The 17,943-nt window shown below is 36.3% G+C and overlaps 2 protein-coding genes across 6 annotated transcripts in view; one reads left to right on the forward strand and one right to left on the reverse strand.

The window, feature by feature from the left end:
• Positions 1-17,943, forward strand: part of LOC105484296 (contactin 5) — a 1,362,583-nt gene that overhangs the window by 1,240,670 nt on the left and 103,970 nt on the right. The gene's annotated exons all lie outside the window — the stretch shown is intronic.
• LOC139357574 (endogenous retrovirus group K member 7 Env polyprotein) lies at positions 4,799-11,765 on the reverse strand. Its single transcript, XM_071075499.1, has 2 exons — positions 11,645-11,765; positions 4,799-5,729 (listed from the first exon to the last, which is right to left on the reverse strand). The coding sequence occupies exon 2, from the start codon at positions 5,688-5,690 to the stop codon at positions 5,043-5,045; it is 648 nt and encodes a 215-aa protein (XP_070931600.1). The 5' UTR covers positions 5,691-5,729; positions 11,645-11,765; the 3' UTR covers positions 4,799-5,042.

Consider the following 17,943-nt stretch of genomic DNA (forward strand, 5'->3'; position numbering starts at 1 on the left):
GCCCACTGTCTCCATTTCTCCAAATGAGTTAGATGGTGGCATCAGGATAGTACCAAGTTCACTGTCACTGTGTGACAGCAGTCATCTTTCAGTCTGTGTTGAACTCCAGTGGCACATTGCATAATGGTAAATGTTCTTCCTACAGTTGCATAGCAAAAATCCTCAGAGCATAAGCTAGTAGCCATCAGGAAACCACTGACAGTTCTTTCTCCACTTTATATCAGTCCCTGCCTAAGTTAAGTGCTTACTGTGTAATATTCATTCTTTTTCAAGTCCTTAGGAGAATATTGATTTGCTCATTTAGTTAAATATAAAATTCATAAGCCCAGATACATGTTTGTCAACTTTGGCTTATTTCCACGATCATGAAACATGTCTTGTAGAACATGTTGGTTTCCAGAAAAATCACGAGACTCTAAATAAATAAAGCAAGTACAAATTTATACTGCAGAAGAAGAGTATTTTTTAAAGTGCCCTACTTAGAGTTTACATATATATTGTCAAGGGTGCACCTGTCTTAAAGAGAATGACTTTATAAATGCATTGCCCTGGTGTGTCATTGAAAATAACAATTTCAAATTTACTCTGTGATAGGTTTGTGAAAATAAGTTATAAGGGTATCTATTAATCATTAATAAGTGAATAGTGAGACTGAACAATGTAAAAGTCCATATAGCCACACCTTATTTTCCTGATGTTAGTCTGCATTACAGAATTCTAATGATGCATACACAGTAAACCCAATATTGGATTTATAGAAAACTTTGTACAAACATGGTACCTTCCATGTTTTAGCACCTCATATGGTATTTACCTACAGGATCTCTTTAGCTTATCTGTTCTTAGTGTTTATGCAATAGTAGCTTAATAAATAAATGTCAGGATAGCATCTAGATTGCTTGAAGTTTTAAATAAACAAGTTGACTATTTGTGATTATTCTTACCAGTTTGTAAAAATATATCCTAAAATATCTGTTTTCCATTTCAGAAGGATCACCTTCGATGGATGGACAGAATTACTTTTATAGTAGACTATATAAAGTGTCTACAACTTCAACTCATGTAAAACTATATTAAATATTTATGTCTACTTTACTGCCTGGAAATCTTGGTTAATTTACCTTTCACCGAAAGTTTGTGATAATTGACCAGGAAGTGTTTGTTTTTATACAAAGAAATACAAAAATTATTTAAATAAACATTTTAAACATAGTGCTCTAGATAGTCTTACATCAGCAACCAAAAACTTCAACCAAAAAATGACACAAGTCATTTTGCCTCACAACTCACTAGTCTGAACCTAATACAGAGCTACATACAAAATGAAGGCATCAGAGTTCCAGTCTTCAAATGACAATCACATATTCACAAATTATACTTATCAGGATCAATGTCATTAAATTTCTTTGTATAAGGCTTGTGTGGGGAAAGGATGGTTTAATTTTTGCTTTTGCTCACATTGCAAATAGAAAAATAATCATGCTCTAAATAAGACTGCAGGAGACCAGCATGCAAAGGATCCTCAGAAACTACCACTGTCATTGAAACCATGCTGACAGAATCTACTGCAAAAGTGACTTCCTAAAGCATCACAATTTACATTTGTTACAAAATCTTACTGCTAAGAAAAATACTTATGTTTTTAATGATTTAGATTTTCCCCAAAACAGTCCTACAGCCTTTGAGAGCTTCCATCAAACGTTTGCCTTATTGTTTCAATGGCTTCTTTCTTTGGACTTCTCTCATATGTTATCCAGTGGCTTCTGATTCACATTCAGAATAAAATCCAAATTCCTTGCCATTATCTTCCAATCCCTCTATAATCTGGCACCTGCTAATCTTTCTAATGTTTCTGACATTATCACCTCCACTCTCCTCTTTCTTTGCTATGCTCCAACTGCCATACTCATTAACCTTAAAAATTTTGCCATTGCTCTTCTCTGCCTGGAAAACTCTTGCCCATATTGTTTATGTGGCTGGCTGACTCCTTCTTATTTATTTCTCAACTCCCTATCAAATGTTGCCCACCTCTTCCCCATCCGATTTGCCCCACTTTTTTTCTTCATTGCATTCGTTACTATCTGAAATTATCTTTCACTTGTTTATTGACTTTCTTCTCTTTAAAAGTCATAAGGGCAGACACCTTCCCTATCTTGTTTACTACCTTACCCTGAGAAAAGAGGTTTAATTGGCTCACAGTTCCACAGGCTGTACAGGAAGTATGGCTGAGGAGGCCTCAGGAAACTTTCAATCATGGTGGAATGCATAAGGGAAGCAGGCACATCTTACATGGCCAGAGCAGGAGCAAGAAGTGATGACGGTGGTGCTACACCCTTGTAAACAACTAGATCTCAGGAGAACTCACTACCACCATGACAGCACCAAGGGAGATGGTGTTAAACCATAAGAAACTGCCTGCATGATCCAGTCACCTCCCACCAGACCCTACGTCCAACAATAAGGATTAAAATTTGACATGAGATTTGGGTGAGGACACAGATTTAAACCAGATTAATTATACAAATGAATGAATATGTAACCCCTTTTCCCTAAAGAGACTAATTACATTTTTAAAAATCAGACAAAGGAGGAAACATGGAAAGAATATGGAGCAGTCATTGAATAAACAATAATCATAGGCATTTAATATTAAATATATTTCCATGTCCAATAACTTGTCAAAGACAGAGCAGCAGACACCATGAAATAAAAGGATAAGATATCTGAGAATGGTGTAGTAGGCGAGGGTTTTAGGAATTCCCATTGAAGCCTGGCACTCCCACCTCTGTAAGTCCTTCAGAATTTTCTCACGCTGCATCCTACCTTCCACCTCATCCTGTTCTTTGTAGTGTGCATGTGTGTGTGCACACACACACATACACTCACTCTCACAAGAAACATTGATCCAAATATTAAAAATTAAGTGCAAATAATGATTCGTATAATTCATATTAAGTGCAAATAATGATTTATATGCTATACACTACAGGGAGTGTATAGCAAAAAAAAATTAGAAAATCTAAACCAAAGGCTTCAGTCTTCACCAACATTTTATGTGCAAGAGGGGAGTTGCTATACTATCATTTGATATATCAACAAGCTGAGGACCTTATAATCTTCCCCAGTCTGCAGCTACAGTGGCCCTAACTTGTGGCCTAGAAGCCCTGCCATGTATACCCTGATCTCCACCTTGGGTCATGAAACCTCTGACAACAGCTTCTTTAATCTACTTCATTGGGTACTGCTTCTCATTTATTGAGCCCTGCCCTGAGTGTCACATAGATTCTATTTAATTTGTGTGGTCACCAGCTACACCTAGTTAAATTCCTACCGAAATTGCTGACTTCCATGGTACCTCTCATGCCAACTTTTAAACTCAATTACTTCTGTTTCTGTACATGAGCAAACCATAAGGCATAAAGAATCAAATGAAACAGCACTGACTCAGCACCAATAAAATTGTGTTTTTGACTTCATATAGACTTTGATATCTGTTCATCAATATCTCAGTTCATGACTGATTCCCCGTCATGTAGTCATCACAGTGATTCCTGACCTTTTGAACCCTCTTCAGTCTCCAAATTAGAATCTTCTCACCCTTGTACTTCAGTATGATCAGAATGTATTTCAATAAAAATTAATTTTATTAAATTGAAAAGAAAACTTCTGAGACCCTCCTCCAGACTCCCTTTATTCTGCCAATATTCTTACAACTTATCCAAGTATGAAATTCTGGAATAATGTTTCATTCTCATTATTTACTTTTCCTTTATTAAGCCTAATGTCTCAGTCCACCTCCAGTTCAAAAACATGTACTGGTTTCCACTATCTACATAATTAAGTACAAACTTATTGCCATGGTGTTTAAGGTCTTTCCTTAACCAACTTTCCGACACCTTTATGGACTCTTGGTTCTCTGATCAAACTTAAGCCATATGCTTCTCCTCTCTTCCAAATGCCTTGGATTTTTCAGTCTTTTGGAATATTTGTTTACTTATTCCCTTCTTCTACCAACAAAATAGTCATCTTCTTCCTCTTTAACTACTAGCCCAGAGCAACTGTTTTCTTGGAATCCTCACTGAAAAACTCATCCTTCCAGCCTCAATATCTAACAAACTTTTTGAGTCCCAGAGATACGGAGTGAATTCCTAAGTCACTTAGCTGGAAAATGGCAAGACCTGAATGAAAACCTATGTTTCATGGTAGCTACTCAGCCTTCACCTTTCAAAACTTTCAAGTTTAGCTTTTTATTTCTATCTTCACATGATAGTTTCTGCAATCCTTTTACACCTTTTTTAAAATGAAGGTAGCAGTGGGAAGAACACAGACTATTCAATCATGATTTGTAAAATGGGGATGTTTTTGCTCTAAAATTCTTTTTCTGATTTCCAATACTTTGTTGAACTTTGTGATCATAGGAATATATTGCTATAATAGTACATCTTTAATAAGTCCCAAGTGTTTATCTAAAAGTGATAGTTTCATTATCCTATAGGAAATTTTTCAATCATTTAAGACATTTTACTGCATACTGTGTTTACCTATCTGGCTGTTTGCTTTCGCCAGCTATTCTGTCAGTTTTCCCAATTGATTTGTCACTTTTAAATTCTAATGGATTTATCTGGAATAATTAGATAATTGGTGATCTTTTCTTCAGGTTACTTATGCTCATATAACCAGTCTTAGCAAATATAAGAAATTACTAGTTTTAATCCTGTATAAACTAAAGGATTTCTCAGTGTTGGGGTCCGTGCCGGGGGGTGGTGGAGAATGAAAGAACACACAAAAGACAAAGACACACAGAGAACATGGCGGCCGCGCTCAGAGCCTCCGCCTCACTTTATTTATACTCCATAAACCCCACGTCAGCAGAAAGAATGCAATGCAAAACAAACTTTCTTTTCCCAGATGTAACCTTCTACTCAGTTCTTTGTTTCTATGCTCTTCCTTATCTGCCCGCCTTCTTGGCGCCTACGGGAGTTCATTAAAAGTTCAATTGGAGATACTGTCCTTGAGCCCTATCTATTCTCAGCATACTGTTTTCAAAGGCCCCTGCATTTTCCCCCTTTTTTGTTTTGCCTCAATCCTAAAAAGGTAGCCCATATTTGTTCTTGTGTTTTCTTTTGTTTTTGGAGGCTACGGAGGGAGCATCGAATCACCAAAAGAAGTAGACCCAATCCAAGTGCCCAAAGCAATATACTTCCAGAGATTGTAGAAATCCATGTCTTCATCTGGGTCCATGGGTTAAAGGCAGCAAGGCGCTGACCCAGCTCCTGAAGGGTTACAGTTCTGGACAACACATGTAATTGTTGTCGAAATGCTTCGGAAATGTTCTGAGTGAGCTCTTGGATGTCCAAACTAATATTTTTATGGCCTATTAATAATTTTTGGATTACGGTCCAATTTTGAGAGATGTTAAAAAGCACAGGCATTACACAAAATTGAGTGGAGTTCCAATCACATTGTAATGTTATCCGAGTACTGAGGACAGTGAGCTGATCTCCAAGCCATGTCAAGGCTTGTTCCATGTTGTCCAATCTTTCAGCAAGTTGAGAATCAATGTTTCGTTGTTGAAGCCATAACCGGTGAGATTGTTCGTGCCATTGCTGCACAAATTCAGCATTTTGTATGCTTTGATGAAGAGCGAGCCCTGCTATGGCCGCAGTGGAGACGATGGCGACAAGGCTCATCACCGAGGCAATTATAAGTCCAAGGGCATGGAGGGTTCGCTGGAGAGAGGTCCAAATATAAGTCTCAAGAGGTGATGCCCCCCACGGTCGCGTAAGGTTAACAGGTAGCCAAATTTCCCTATGAGCCCTGAGGATATAAATATCCTCAGTAAAGTTGTGCCACCAGGAATGATTGAGGCAAGACAAAAATGTACACGTATCTGTACAATTAACAATCCCCGTATCATTATCCCATGTCAAATTCCCTGCTAATAATAGGTAGGGCTTACGGACACAAACAATAATATATCAGAGGTATTTCGATATAACTGAATATGAAAGGAGTTATTCGGGTTAGAAAGATTAAGGGACATATTCCCCACAAAAGTGCTAATGCCATCGCCTGCAGCTAACAACTTCCAAAAATAACTCTGTACTTCAGGCCTCCTTCACGCCATACCAAGGTTTCATTACTGTTAGCAGCAATACTTTTATTTACCCAGTGTCATTTCAAAGGTATGTGACTAAATTTTGTTTGAAAATCACCGTGCACACTTCAATCAGTTATTTGCATCCCACTGTATTCTAATAAAATCCGGGGTTTAGTTCCCCGACATTGTTGTCACTCCAGCACCTCAATATTAGGAGAAACCTCTAGAATAGGACAAAAAAGTAAAGAACTAGGAATAGTTTCATTACTATATACAGTATGATTATATTAAAATCTTCTAGTTACAATAATAACAGTATTAGCAGCCACATGACTATGATTATAACGAACAGCCCAGGCTTCATGCGATCTTCGGAGACAATGAGAACTATTTCCCATACATATTGGAACTCCTTCCATTCCAAATTGATATGTGTTGTTTATAATTCCCGTTTCCCGTTCTATATTGTCCTTGTCTATATAGGGGGACGGCATCCAAGTAGTGTCATTGGTGAAAACCTTAATATCCGCCTCCCCCCAGACGACTCCCTGATACAAGGGCAGAAAGGGAATATAAGTCCAATATTCATACAAAGCCTCACTAAGAGAAATAAGTCCCCCGCCGAGGCACATCCAACAATGGAAGAAATGCATGCTGAATCCAGTTTTCTTTTCAACAGGGTTTCAATCATCTTGTAGGAAACCACTCAGGTCTGCTCCCTGTAAGGACAAGAGCATAGCCCCGTCCCTGTTTTAGAACTTGCCCTTGAACATACTTACCTTCTTCATTAGGATACCAAACCTTTAAACTGTCAGCGGGGACTATCACTGAGGGAGGTGAGGAAAGATGGGTTACAGCAGCGGAATCTTGCAATTGTCTCCATTGATTCAAAAAAATTAAGGTAAAAAGAACCTTCAAAATCTGGTTTCAAAATCTGGTTTCTGGGGGGCTCATTTTCCCCTTTTTGTTTTGTTTTAATAGTTAAGTTTTTAAAGTTAAATTTGCGTGCTCAATGATGGCTTGACTTTGACTGTTGCCCGGGATACCGGTGATATGTTGAATATTGTATTGCTGTAAGAAAACTTGTAATTTATGAGAGACATAAGCAGGGGCATTATCAGTTTTAAGTATAAGAGGAATGCCCATGATGGCGAAACAAACTAAGAGATGAGTAATAACAGAAATGAGAAAAGGTATCAATGGTATGATGAACATTTTAATCGTCCAAAAGAAGGGACATCTCGTGGATTAACCCCAGGATGGAAGGATGGAATGCTCAAAGGAGCACAGGAAGGACAAGCTCGAATAAGAGAACGAGCTTGTTTATGAGTTAAATGAAACCATCGTTGAAGGCCAGAACTATTAGTGTGATGTAGAGTATATTTTTGTTCTGCAGCATGTAGGTGGCCAATTAAAAGCAAATCAATCTGAGTATTACCATGAACTAATGGTCCAGAAAGTTGAGAATGAGAACGAAGATGAGTGATGAATAAAGGAGCTCGACGTTGGCTCAAAGTAAAGGATAACAAAGAAAAGAATTTCTGAAGAGAAGAAGTAGCACAAAGAGGTAAAGTGGCCTGAGAAATATAAGAAGTAACATAAACGGCGTATTGAGAATCACTAACAATGTTACAACCAGTAGTAGGGAAATCAAGTAAGACCATGAGAATAGCAAACAATTCTCCCTATTGCACCGAGGGATAAGGATAAACTGTAACTCAAGATTGATGAAGCTTCTTGCCAAGAATCAGAAGTTGCAAGAAGATAAGTGATCTGACTATGAGTGAATTGAGAGATAATTAAGGAAGGATTTCCTCCCCAAAGTTGTCGACAGTGATGCCGTCCTTTGATGATCAGTTCAGCTAAACGATCGATATAAGTAGCCAAGCGTTTAGATATTTTATTGGACAAAAAGATCCATTTTAGTGGTCGACTAGTTTGATGAATCATTCCTGTGGGAGAAGGTAAAGTATGAAATAAACAAAAGGAAGGGCCTTTTGAAGTTGCTCTTCAACAAGCTGGAGTTCCTGTAAAGCCAAAGGAGTTAAATGGCGTGAGTTGTCCAAGTGACTGTCTCCTTCTAGAATAGAAAAAAGATGTTATAACTGATATGTTGGTATTCCTAAAACAGGACGCATCCAATTAATGTCTCCTAGAAGCTTTTGAAAATCATTTAATGTTTTTAAATGATCACGTCGAATTTGAATTTTTGGGGGTCGAATATTTTGTGCCCCCAAGGTATAACCTAAATATTGAATAAGAAAATCCAGTTAAATTTTTTCTGTGGCAATATTAAGTGAGTAGAAAGAAAGCTGAGTTTGTAATTATACAAAAGCATCTTGCTGCTTTTCTCTGGTTTTAATTTTGTGGGATAAGGGCAGGATTAGGAAGACCAGGCTGTAAACTTGCCCTAGGTTTAATGTAAACATTTATAGTTTTAAGACAAGACAAAGACGGGAATTCCATGCAGAAATACGTGGCTTTATATTCCTCTTGGCCATTTGTTTTTTGACTTACTCTTTTAGAGTCCTAAGTATTTCTTTAAATAATGGTCACTGTTTCACCTAAATAGGAGTGGTGGCTATGAGTTTAAAGGATTGTAGCCCATTTTGAACATCATATTTTTGGCAGCTGTGGAAATATGAGGAATGTTTAAAAAAGCAGCAAATTGTTGTGAAAGATCTTGTTCCCAAAATTTAATATTGATAGGAACAATATAAAAATAAAAAAAAAAAACACTTGACCTTGTTGACCTTTAGGACCGACACAGGTTAAAGGTTCTACTTCTTGATAAATCACAGAAGCAGCACCCAAGCCAGTGAGTATAACTGAAACTTGTCTTTTTTCCCATTGTATAGGCCACTAATTTAAACAAATAATAGACATATTTACCCCCGTATCAATTAACTCTTTTAAAACTATCCCATTAATGTGCAATGAACATAAGGGCTTTTGATTAGAAACTAAAGTTTCCCAAAAAACAGTTTTTTCTGTGCTACGAAACCCTCTCTATTGAGAATACGTTCCCCTGCCTCTAGGCGTATAAATTGTGAAACTTGTACCAAAATAAAAATTTTATTAGTAATATCATGTCCTTTTGGCAAAGGGCCACACACTCTAATAGCTAATTTATATCCTCCTCTATTAGGAGACAAAGTATAAGGCTGAGTAATAGCTAAGTCAGCAGCGGCGCTCTGCTTAGTTGCCGCATAAAGCTGAGAAACTGGGGTAAGGTGTGGGATCCTTAAGGAGGACTTGAATTTATTCCTTAATGTTGTAGGCCATTGCTCACTGAATATTGTAGTAGACTTGTATTGTAATTGTTGGGGCCCCAAGCCTGTGGGCCCCGGCTCCCGTTTCCCAGGAGAGGAGATAGTAAATTTCCACTTTTATCAGTTTTGGAACAACATTTATTTGTCCAATGTCGACCTTTACCACAATATTTGTACACCTCTGAAGGCAGCTTTCTGCCTTGAGGGATAAAAGTGTTCAATTTTTATGACATTCTTTTTTGAAATGTCTAGGTTTACCACACTGAAAGCAAACACCTTGTTTGTTATTTCCTTTTAAGGCTTTAGACAAAGCTCCAGCAAATAATTGAGCATTATAAATAGCCCCTCCAACACTAACACAAGTTTTAATATATTTATCTAAATTGGCCCCATTGGCCTTTAACGATTTTAACAATTGTTAACAGTCAGCATAAGCATTTTTAAAAGACAATGTTTGTAACAAAATTTTTGAAGCAAGGCCAGCACCCACAATTTTGAAGACAGCATCCTGAAGACGGGCTACGAAATCTGGATATAGTTCATTTGTGCCCTGTAAAATCTTCACAGAGGAAAGGGAACATTTTCCTGTTATCTCTACCTTATTTCAGGCCCTTAAAAACAAAGTCTTGATTTGAGTAAGGGCAACATCATCTAGACCAGCCTGAGCATTAAGAGTAGCATATTGGCCCGTGCCTGTGAGTTGTTCCTCAGTGGGTCCAGGGGGATCACACATAATATTTTTCCTAGCCTATACATGTGCCTTGTTCATTTACCAGCTGTGCAATTGTAACCACTGAGAACGATCAAGAAAAGCCTTCGCCAAAGTCTTCCAGTCTATAGGAATTATCAAATTTTCTGATGAAAAATATTAAGAAGACCAAGGATAAAAGGAGATTGAGGTCCATAGTTAGAAATGGCAGCTTTCATTTCTTTTTAAAAATTTAATTTGTAAGGCATTAAATTGGACATTATTGCCACCATTTGAAAACTGAGCATTAGGAGCAAAAGAAGCACAAATAATTGGAAACAGATCCAGCTCCTTAATTTTTTTTTTATTAAAAGTATATATAATATATAATAATACTCATATCCCCAAATATAAAGAATCTCAACATATTAATAAGAAAAGGCAAATAACCCAACCAAAAGTAGCAGAACAAGGAAATGACAATAAACCTATATGTCTAACATCATTACTCACTAGGAAATATGTATATTAATACCAAATTGAGAATCATTACATACACAATACAATGGTTAAAATTTAAAAACACAGAAAATATCAAGAGGTAGTTAATGTGTTAAGCAGCTCGAATACTCAACTTCTGTTTGGAGTGTAAATTGGTGGAACCTATGCACCCCTATAACATAACAATTTCCTAGCTGGGGTTATTAATACTATATTAATACTAATAGTTAATATTAATGTGCTTATTTATTAACTATTGAAATACTCATAATATTTTAACAAACAACAAGATATACATATACACTGGTTTTGACATATTAAACAGGTGTTTAGTATAAATTTAAAGTATGTCTGATGTGAACAGGGCTTCAACTTTGCCAAACAAAGGTAAAGATAAGGAAGCCGGGGGGTTGGAGGCACTGGAAAAGCCTCTTTTAACAGGGCAGAAGGAAAAGAAACAGGGAAAGCTCACAAAGGTGAATTAGAAGAATGTATCTGTAATATTTGTTGAAGCATTTCCATAATACACTGCATGTCAGAATTTCCCTTAGAAAAAGGAAGAACTGGCTTTTTCTCTTTTCCCCCTTTTGCTACCCCCACCATCCTGTTATCCTGGCACAAATGGGCTCCATTTCAGATTTATTTTATTTTATTTTTTCCCAAATGCTCAGATACCTTTCCTCCTGTGGCTACATTACCACACTCTGAATCAGTCTCAAGTAACTCTAATGTCTGAGTGATAGAGTTACACAAGGTCCACAATTTTAGAGGCATAATATCCCCTAACTGGAGAGCTCTAAGCAGAGTTTTTACTACCTGTAACCATTCTCTGCGATTCAGCTGCACTTTAGTCTGATACTGAAACCAGTAACAATGTTGTTCAACATGGGCAAACAATCACTTGAAAGTCTTTTTCTTTCACTTCTACTCCTATAGACAGCAATAGTCCTTGAAACAGCCGTAAATATTCTGAGGCCAGAGAGATGGAATTCCCCATAATGAAAGCTTAAGAAGGTTCCCCTTAACAATATCTGGGCCTTACCCGCCCCTAGGGGGTTCCCCTTCTTGTTCTCCCCTACTCACCCGTGCTGACCCTGCTCGCTGCGCCACTTGTTGGGGTCCGTGCCGGGGGTGGTGGAGAATGAAAGAACACACAAAAGACAAAGACACACAGAGAACATGGCGGCCGCGCTCAGAGCCTCCGCCTCACTTTATTTATACTCCATAAACCCCACGTCAGCAGAAAGAATGCAATGCAAAACAAACTTTCTTTTCCCAGATGTAACCTTCTACTCAGTTCTTTGTTTCTATGCTCTTCCTTATCTGCCCGCCTTCTTGGCGCCTACGGGAGTTCATTAAAAGTTCAATTGGAGATACTGTCCTTGAGCCCTATCTATTCTCAGCATACTGTTTTCAAAGGCCCCTGCACTCATTTATCCTTTATATCTTAGAATGTGTCCACTTGTAGATAATATAAAGCCTAACTCAAATTGATGTAAACAATAAAGAATCCACTGGTTTTCAGGACAGGAAGTTAAGCAGGTGTTTTAATTGATTAATCTAGTGGCTCAACTTTTTATGCAAGGGCCCACAGGTTTGTTTTGTCTCTCTACTCCATCATCTACAATTTTGGCCCCACACTAAGGCTGGTTTTCACTGTAATCACAGATTGACTTCCCGGAATAACAGCGGCTAAATCTTTCTCGTTCACATACAACAGGAGAAGGAGCTAGTGTATTTCTCCCACACTTCATACAAACATGCATCCTACCATCTGGTTATACCATTTTAGAGAATGTGCTTACTCCTGAACAAGTCTCTATCACAAGAAGATTGCCATGATCTGATTGGCTTAGGCCTAGCTTCCTGAACCAATCCTTAGCAGTGGCGCATGAGTTTGGCAGGACTGATATAGACTAATCAAGGCCATTCATATAATGAGGAGGAGGCAGAGGGGTTAATTCTTTATACCACACTGAGACAAGTAGAGTGAATATTAGGGAATCAGCAACAAAGTCTACTTTACTTTTAGCATGCAGAGGTAGAAAAACTACCTCTAAATTCATTTTCAACCAATAAAAATTTATTTGCCCCTGTTCATAATTTTTAGTCTTCTGAAATCTACACGTCCTGTCTAGACTGAATTATGTAAAGTAGTTTTATGTAAAAATGAATATCATGGAGTTAAAACTCATATACATATGCAAATAAGAATCAGAATAAAACCCCAGAGCCACTTAAGGAATGTTGCTTGACGTTACCTTAGGTGAGTTATCTGAACTTTCTGAGACTTAACTTTTCATTTTTGGAAAAGGGATATCAGTACCAAATTAACTATAAAAATTAGAGAGAAAATATATAACATTTAGCACAATGGCTTTTACTTGATAGATGAGCATTAAGTCATTATTATTTTGGTATTTTCCCCTTATTCCATTATAAGCTCCCCAGATGGTAGAGATTATTGAATCTTCCAATGATAGTATATATTTTTTTCCTTTTTGAATGTTTCATATATTTTCTCATTTATTTTGCTAAAATCAAATGTGATACATGGGTTGTTTTCATTGATTTGAAAAAAGGAAGCATTTTGAGATTGATATTGTCAGAGTTACAGACTAGTGAGAGGCCCAATCAGTGCTAAAATAGCTATTTGTCATTTAGAAAGTACATTGTACATACATGACTCTATGTATTTTTCACAATGATATAAGGTTGATATTATCATTCTCTTTATAAAATGCAAGGAAACTGAGACTTAATGAGGTTCAGAAATTTTCTTAAAGCTTTTGCATGAAATAGTACTGAAATAAAATTATCCTGACTCTTGGTCCAAATCTCTCTTCTTTAGATCATTTTTTCTTGAAATATAGAGTACATAAAAATTTTCTAGGCATCTTGTACAAAGTACAAATCCTGGGGCTCTAGTCATGGAAGTTGAAATTCAGTAGCTCTTGGGTACAGCTCATAAAATTTATATTCTTTTTAAAAAACATACCAGAAATTCTGTTGCTTATCACAGTTTGAAAGTTACTAAGAGTCTATTCATTTTTGTTTAGGAAAACAGCATAGAAAGGTGGATATCTAATGAGTAACATTGAACAAATTTGAGAAAGCAGCATAATATAATCCTATTTTTAACATAAATTTAGAGTCTTCTTTCAGAATAATGCTGTAATTTTGTAAAGATGTATTACTTTTTCTCAGATTTTGATTGGCCAAAAGTAAAAATATGTATAAAAATTAAGTCAATGACTATACGAATCTGTTAAGCTAATAAAAATTAATTCAATCACTTATTACAAATCTACTTTAGAACATACTCTGTGTCATGCACTGTCCCCTAGACCCTGGAAATACAATAGTGAGAAAAAATACAAGCACAATTCCAGTCTTCCTGTACCTAAAATCTAAAGAGGAAAGCCACCACTAGTAAAACAGTCACACAAATAAATAGAAAGTCTTCACTGTGATTTCAACTACTGTATGAATGAGAGGTACATGGTACTATGAATGTATGCAATAGAGGAATTTTACGTAGCCAAGACAGTCAGAGAAGTCTGCTCCAAGTGAAGCCTGAGCAAAGATTCAAAATGTGAAGCCTAAATAGGTGTTAAACAGGCAAAGTAAGGAGGGACAGGAGTTTCATGCCGAGGAATCAGGTTATGTAGGTGATAGATTAGATACAGGAATGGGTAGAAGGATAGATAATGATGATGGTAACAGATAAACAGATAATAAAAGTTCAGCTTGATCAAATTGATTGAAAGCAAAATTGCTTTTGGAAAAAAAGGAAGGTAGAACTGTTTGTTTCTCATTTCCATTCTTGAGTACCCTTGGTATAAAGAGTTGGTTATTCTCATGAGACTGAAAACAGTAGGAAAAGGTCACTTAGATTAGATTAGTAAATAGCAAGCAAATGTAAGAAAGCCCTCTAGGCATCATGAGTAACATAATGATGGTCAGAAAGTATCTGAGGAGAAGGTAAAGAGGAATGACCCAATCCCATATGAAGCTGAACATTGCCAGCCCAGGATGTCAAGAGTACATCAGGAGACATCATCTTGTATAAAAATAAATATTCTATCAATAATACCGTACTTCCTAAATAAGGGTATACCATAATTCTTCATAACTTTATTATAAAGGTGAACACATCAGCTTTGCAGGTATTAATATTAATGTACTATGGAAAGTCTAGTCACATTATTAAATATTATTTTTTATTGAAATATTTTCTCATGACTATTTCTACAAATCCTTTTCCATTGAGTCAACACAAACTGGTCCTTTGTACTGGATGGTTCATTGTAGATGAGTAAACCGCATGATAAAAATAAAAATTAGTCACCATGGCCTGAGTTTTTCAATTTATCTCTCTGAATTAATCTAATCTTGCAGACAGTAGCTAAACCTCCTATTCACTTGGTATTAGGACGTGTTTAGGACTTTGCTTCCATGATTGATTGCCGTGCCTGCTTCCCTTTTTTCCAGAGCATATTCCCGCACGTGTTTGGAAATGTCTGTCCTCAAACAGTATTTACTGGATTAAAAATAAAACAATTAGGATAACGAGCATCTTTGGTATCAAAATTCTCACTTTAGTTTTAAATGATTTAAAACAAAGACCTGTTTAATGTTTTGAATACCAGTAAGTTTAACTTTTTCACTTAAAACTACTATATAGGAGAAACAACAGGGGTCAGGTGGGGTGGCTCATGCCTGTAATCCCAGCACTTAGAGAGGTCAAGGTTGGGATTACTTGAGGCCAGGAGTTTGAGACCACACTGGTCAACACAGTGAGACCCCATCTCTATACAAAATTTAAAAATTAGCTGGGAATAGTAGCATGTGCCTGTGTCCCTAGCTACTCAGATGGCTGAGGCAGGAGGATCACTTCAGCCCAGGTGGTCAAGGCAAGAGTAAGCTATGATCATGCCACTGCACTCTAACCTGGGCAACAAAATGAGACCACGTCTCTAAAAAAAAGAAAAAGAGAAAGAAAGAAAACAGCAGAAAAGTTTCTAAAATCAAATAAAAATGAAGAAAAAAACAATAGATTTATAATGCAAATAGTAATGTATAATAATGGGGTATTTGTTGAATCAGCAAGTCTCAGAACTTCACAGAAAATGTGATGTTATCTGGTTGAGAAAAAGCCAGAAAAGTTGCTTGGAATTTGGGGAATTCATCTCAGCATTGGGAGGAGGCTCTAAGAAGCACTCCTCATGAAGGACTGAACAGTCACACCACAAGGACTCTACAACCTGGCACCACTAGTTGCTGTCTACAAGGAGAATGAGCAATAATTTCACAAGAAGTCAACACACAACTTTCTGTCTGTTAGCACATGAATTTATCATAATTTGACATATTTGACCAGTTGTCAAGACTAAAGCCTGTTCCTGATTCAATGATTTTACCTTCAAAGCAAGAAGACTCTTTTTGCCTCTGTTTCTAAGGAGGAATTTTCCACTTTCAAGTACTACTTCCTCATCTGAAAAATAATATGGTTTGAACAGATGACTCCGGTTAATTTAAAAATTCTGTGACTCTGTAACATTGCTACACTGACATATGAAGGTCTCTATTTCATGTTAGGTCTCTATTTCATGTAGGTCTCTATTTCATGTTACCAGTATGATAGTAAGAGCTTTAAAGATTCCAAGGAGATATATATACACATATACATTTTATTCACTTTTCAGCTTTAAAAGACAATTGATTCTCAAGAGAAGATTTTCTAACTGAACATGAAATCAACAGAAAGAGTTGATCTGATATCAGTCTGCAATGCTGGGGAACCCTTGATTGAGGCTAGATTGAATCCATGAGGATTCTGCTCAGGGCTTTTGGTTTGTCATTTGCTCAGCAGTCCTTACCATGAAGAAATGAACAGACTGTGCCCATTTTTCAAACTTGACTATTTCCAAATACAGTATTTAATTTAGTGATCCTTTATAATAGCATTGTCCCTGAGGGGGAAAAAATAGTTGTCAGATTACTGACCATTTGACACTGAATCATTATAACCAAGTATCAAATTTAATGAGGTTTCTACTAAATGAGTGGCATTGGTATATCACCTGGACTGTCACACATTTGTCATCGCTGAGACGTTTGCTTCTTATTAATCTATCTTCAAAGATGCTTTATGTAAATTAGCTGAAAAAGCCTTTTAGGAGAACTTTTCCTCCCTATTTTAAAAAGTCAAAAAACAGCAAAAGTAGAATTATTAACAGGCCTTAAAAACAAAGATACTGACTATATTAGTAGGTTGATGTAATTCACTCCGAAATATATACAGGAAGCTTATGGCAGGCAGCATTCAGTATATGATGTATAAAAATATTTTTTCAGAAATAAAGCATTGATAAGCCAATTCTAATATAATAATAGTAAATCCTGTTTTCACTTTTTTACGGTTAAAATTTTGTTTAATCTCTCTTAGAAGGTAAATCACACTGCCAAATATTCAGAATATCTGTATGTTAATATATTCATAAAAATATTTCAGATTTACCATTATTTAGAAAAGTTAGCTGTCCATAGGCTATAACGGTCTCAGTTTCCAATAATGATGACCCTTATTATTAAATCATATGAAAGGATGATTTTCTTCATTCATGGAGCTAGTCTGTCATTTTTATTACCACCCTAAACTTGGATGAAAAAAAAGCCTGTTAACCCAAATATATTTTGATTTAACAAAAAAGAAACTTAAATTTCATCTCTAATATTATCATATTTTAAAACATTCTTTTACTTGTTAATTCCACACTCAAAATATAACTCCACTGTCCTTTCTTCCGTTATTTATTTTTCCTTCCTTTTTTCCCTCTCTTCATCTTTCCCTCTACAAATATTTATTGAGGGTCTAATGTATATCATGCACCATGTTGGATGTTCAGACAAGTGGAAGTTACAGAAGAATAAATAGGCACTTTAATGGCTGACTAATATTTCAGGATAAGAATTTAGAATTTAAACATTACATGATTATTGAGCAATTTGTTGTTTACAATGGTTTATAATTATAAATAATTACACAGCCTCAGTCAGTATCTTGGGTATATAAATCTTTGTCCCTGTCGCTATTTATTTTCTAAGAACCATATTTGGGCAAGCAGACAAATATCAAAAAGAACAAAGAGGATTTATTATGTTGTAAATTATATTTTTTGTTCCAGCTGAAGGTTTAAAAATTAGATTAATTATTACCTATTATGAAAGCAATATACCCTTCTTTAAGAGGGCTAATTTAAACATTTTCATAGAACTTTAATACTCTAAGAGGCAAATTATTTTATTTAAATTAACAAAGAGTTGTCTTCCACAGTGTCTCCCATTGGGCCTTGCACATAGGTGGTTGTTAAGTGCTC

Source organism: Macaca nemestrina, chromosome 12 (assembly GCF_043159975.1).
Source record: "Macaca nemestrina isolate mMacNem1 chromosome 12, mMacNem.hap1, whole genome shotgun sequence".
Lineage (NCBI taxonomy): Eukaryota > Metazoa > Chordata > Mammalia > Primates > Cercopithecidae > Macaca > Macaca nemestrina.

What these genes read in the sequence shown, in the direction of transcription:
- LOC139357574 (XM_071075499.1), bottom strand. Translation starts at nt 5,690, where the DNA reads ATGAGCCTTGTCGCCATCGTCTCCACTGCGGCCATAGCAGGGCTCGCT.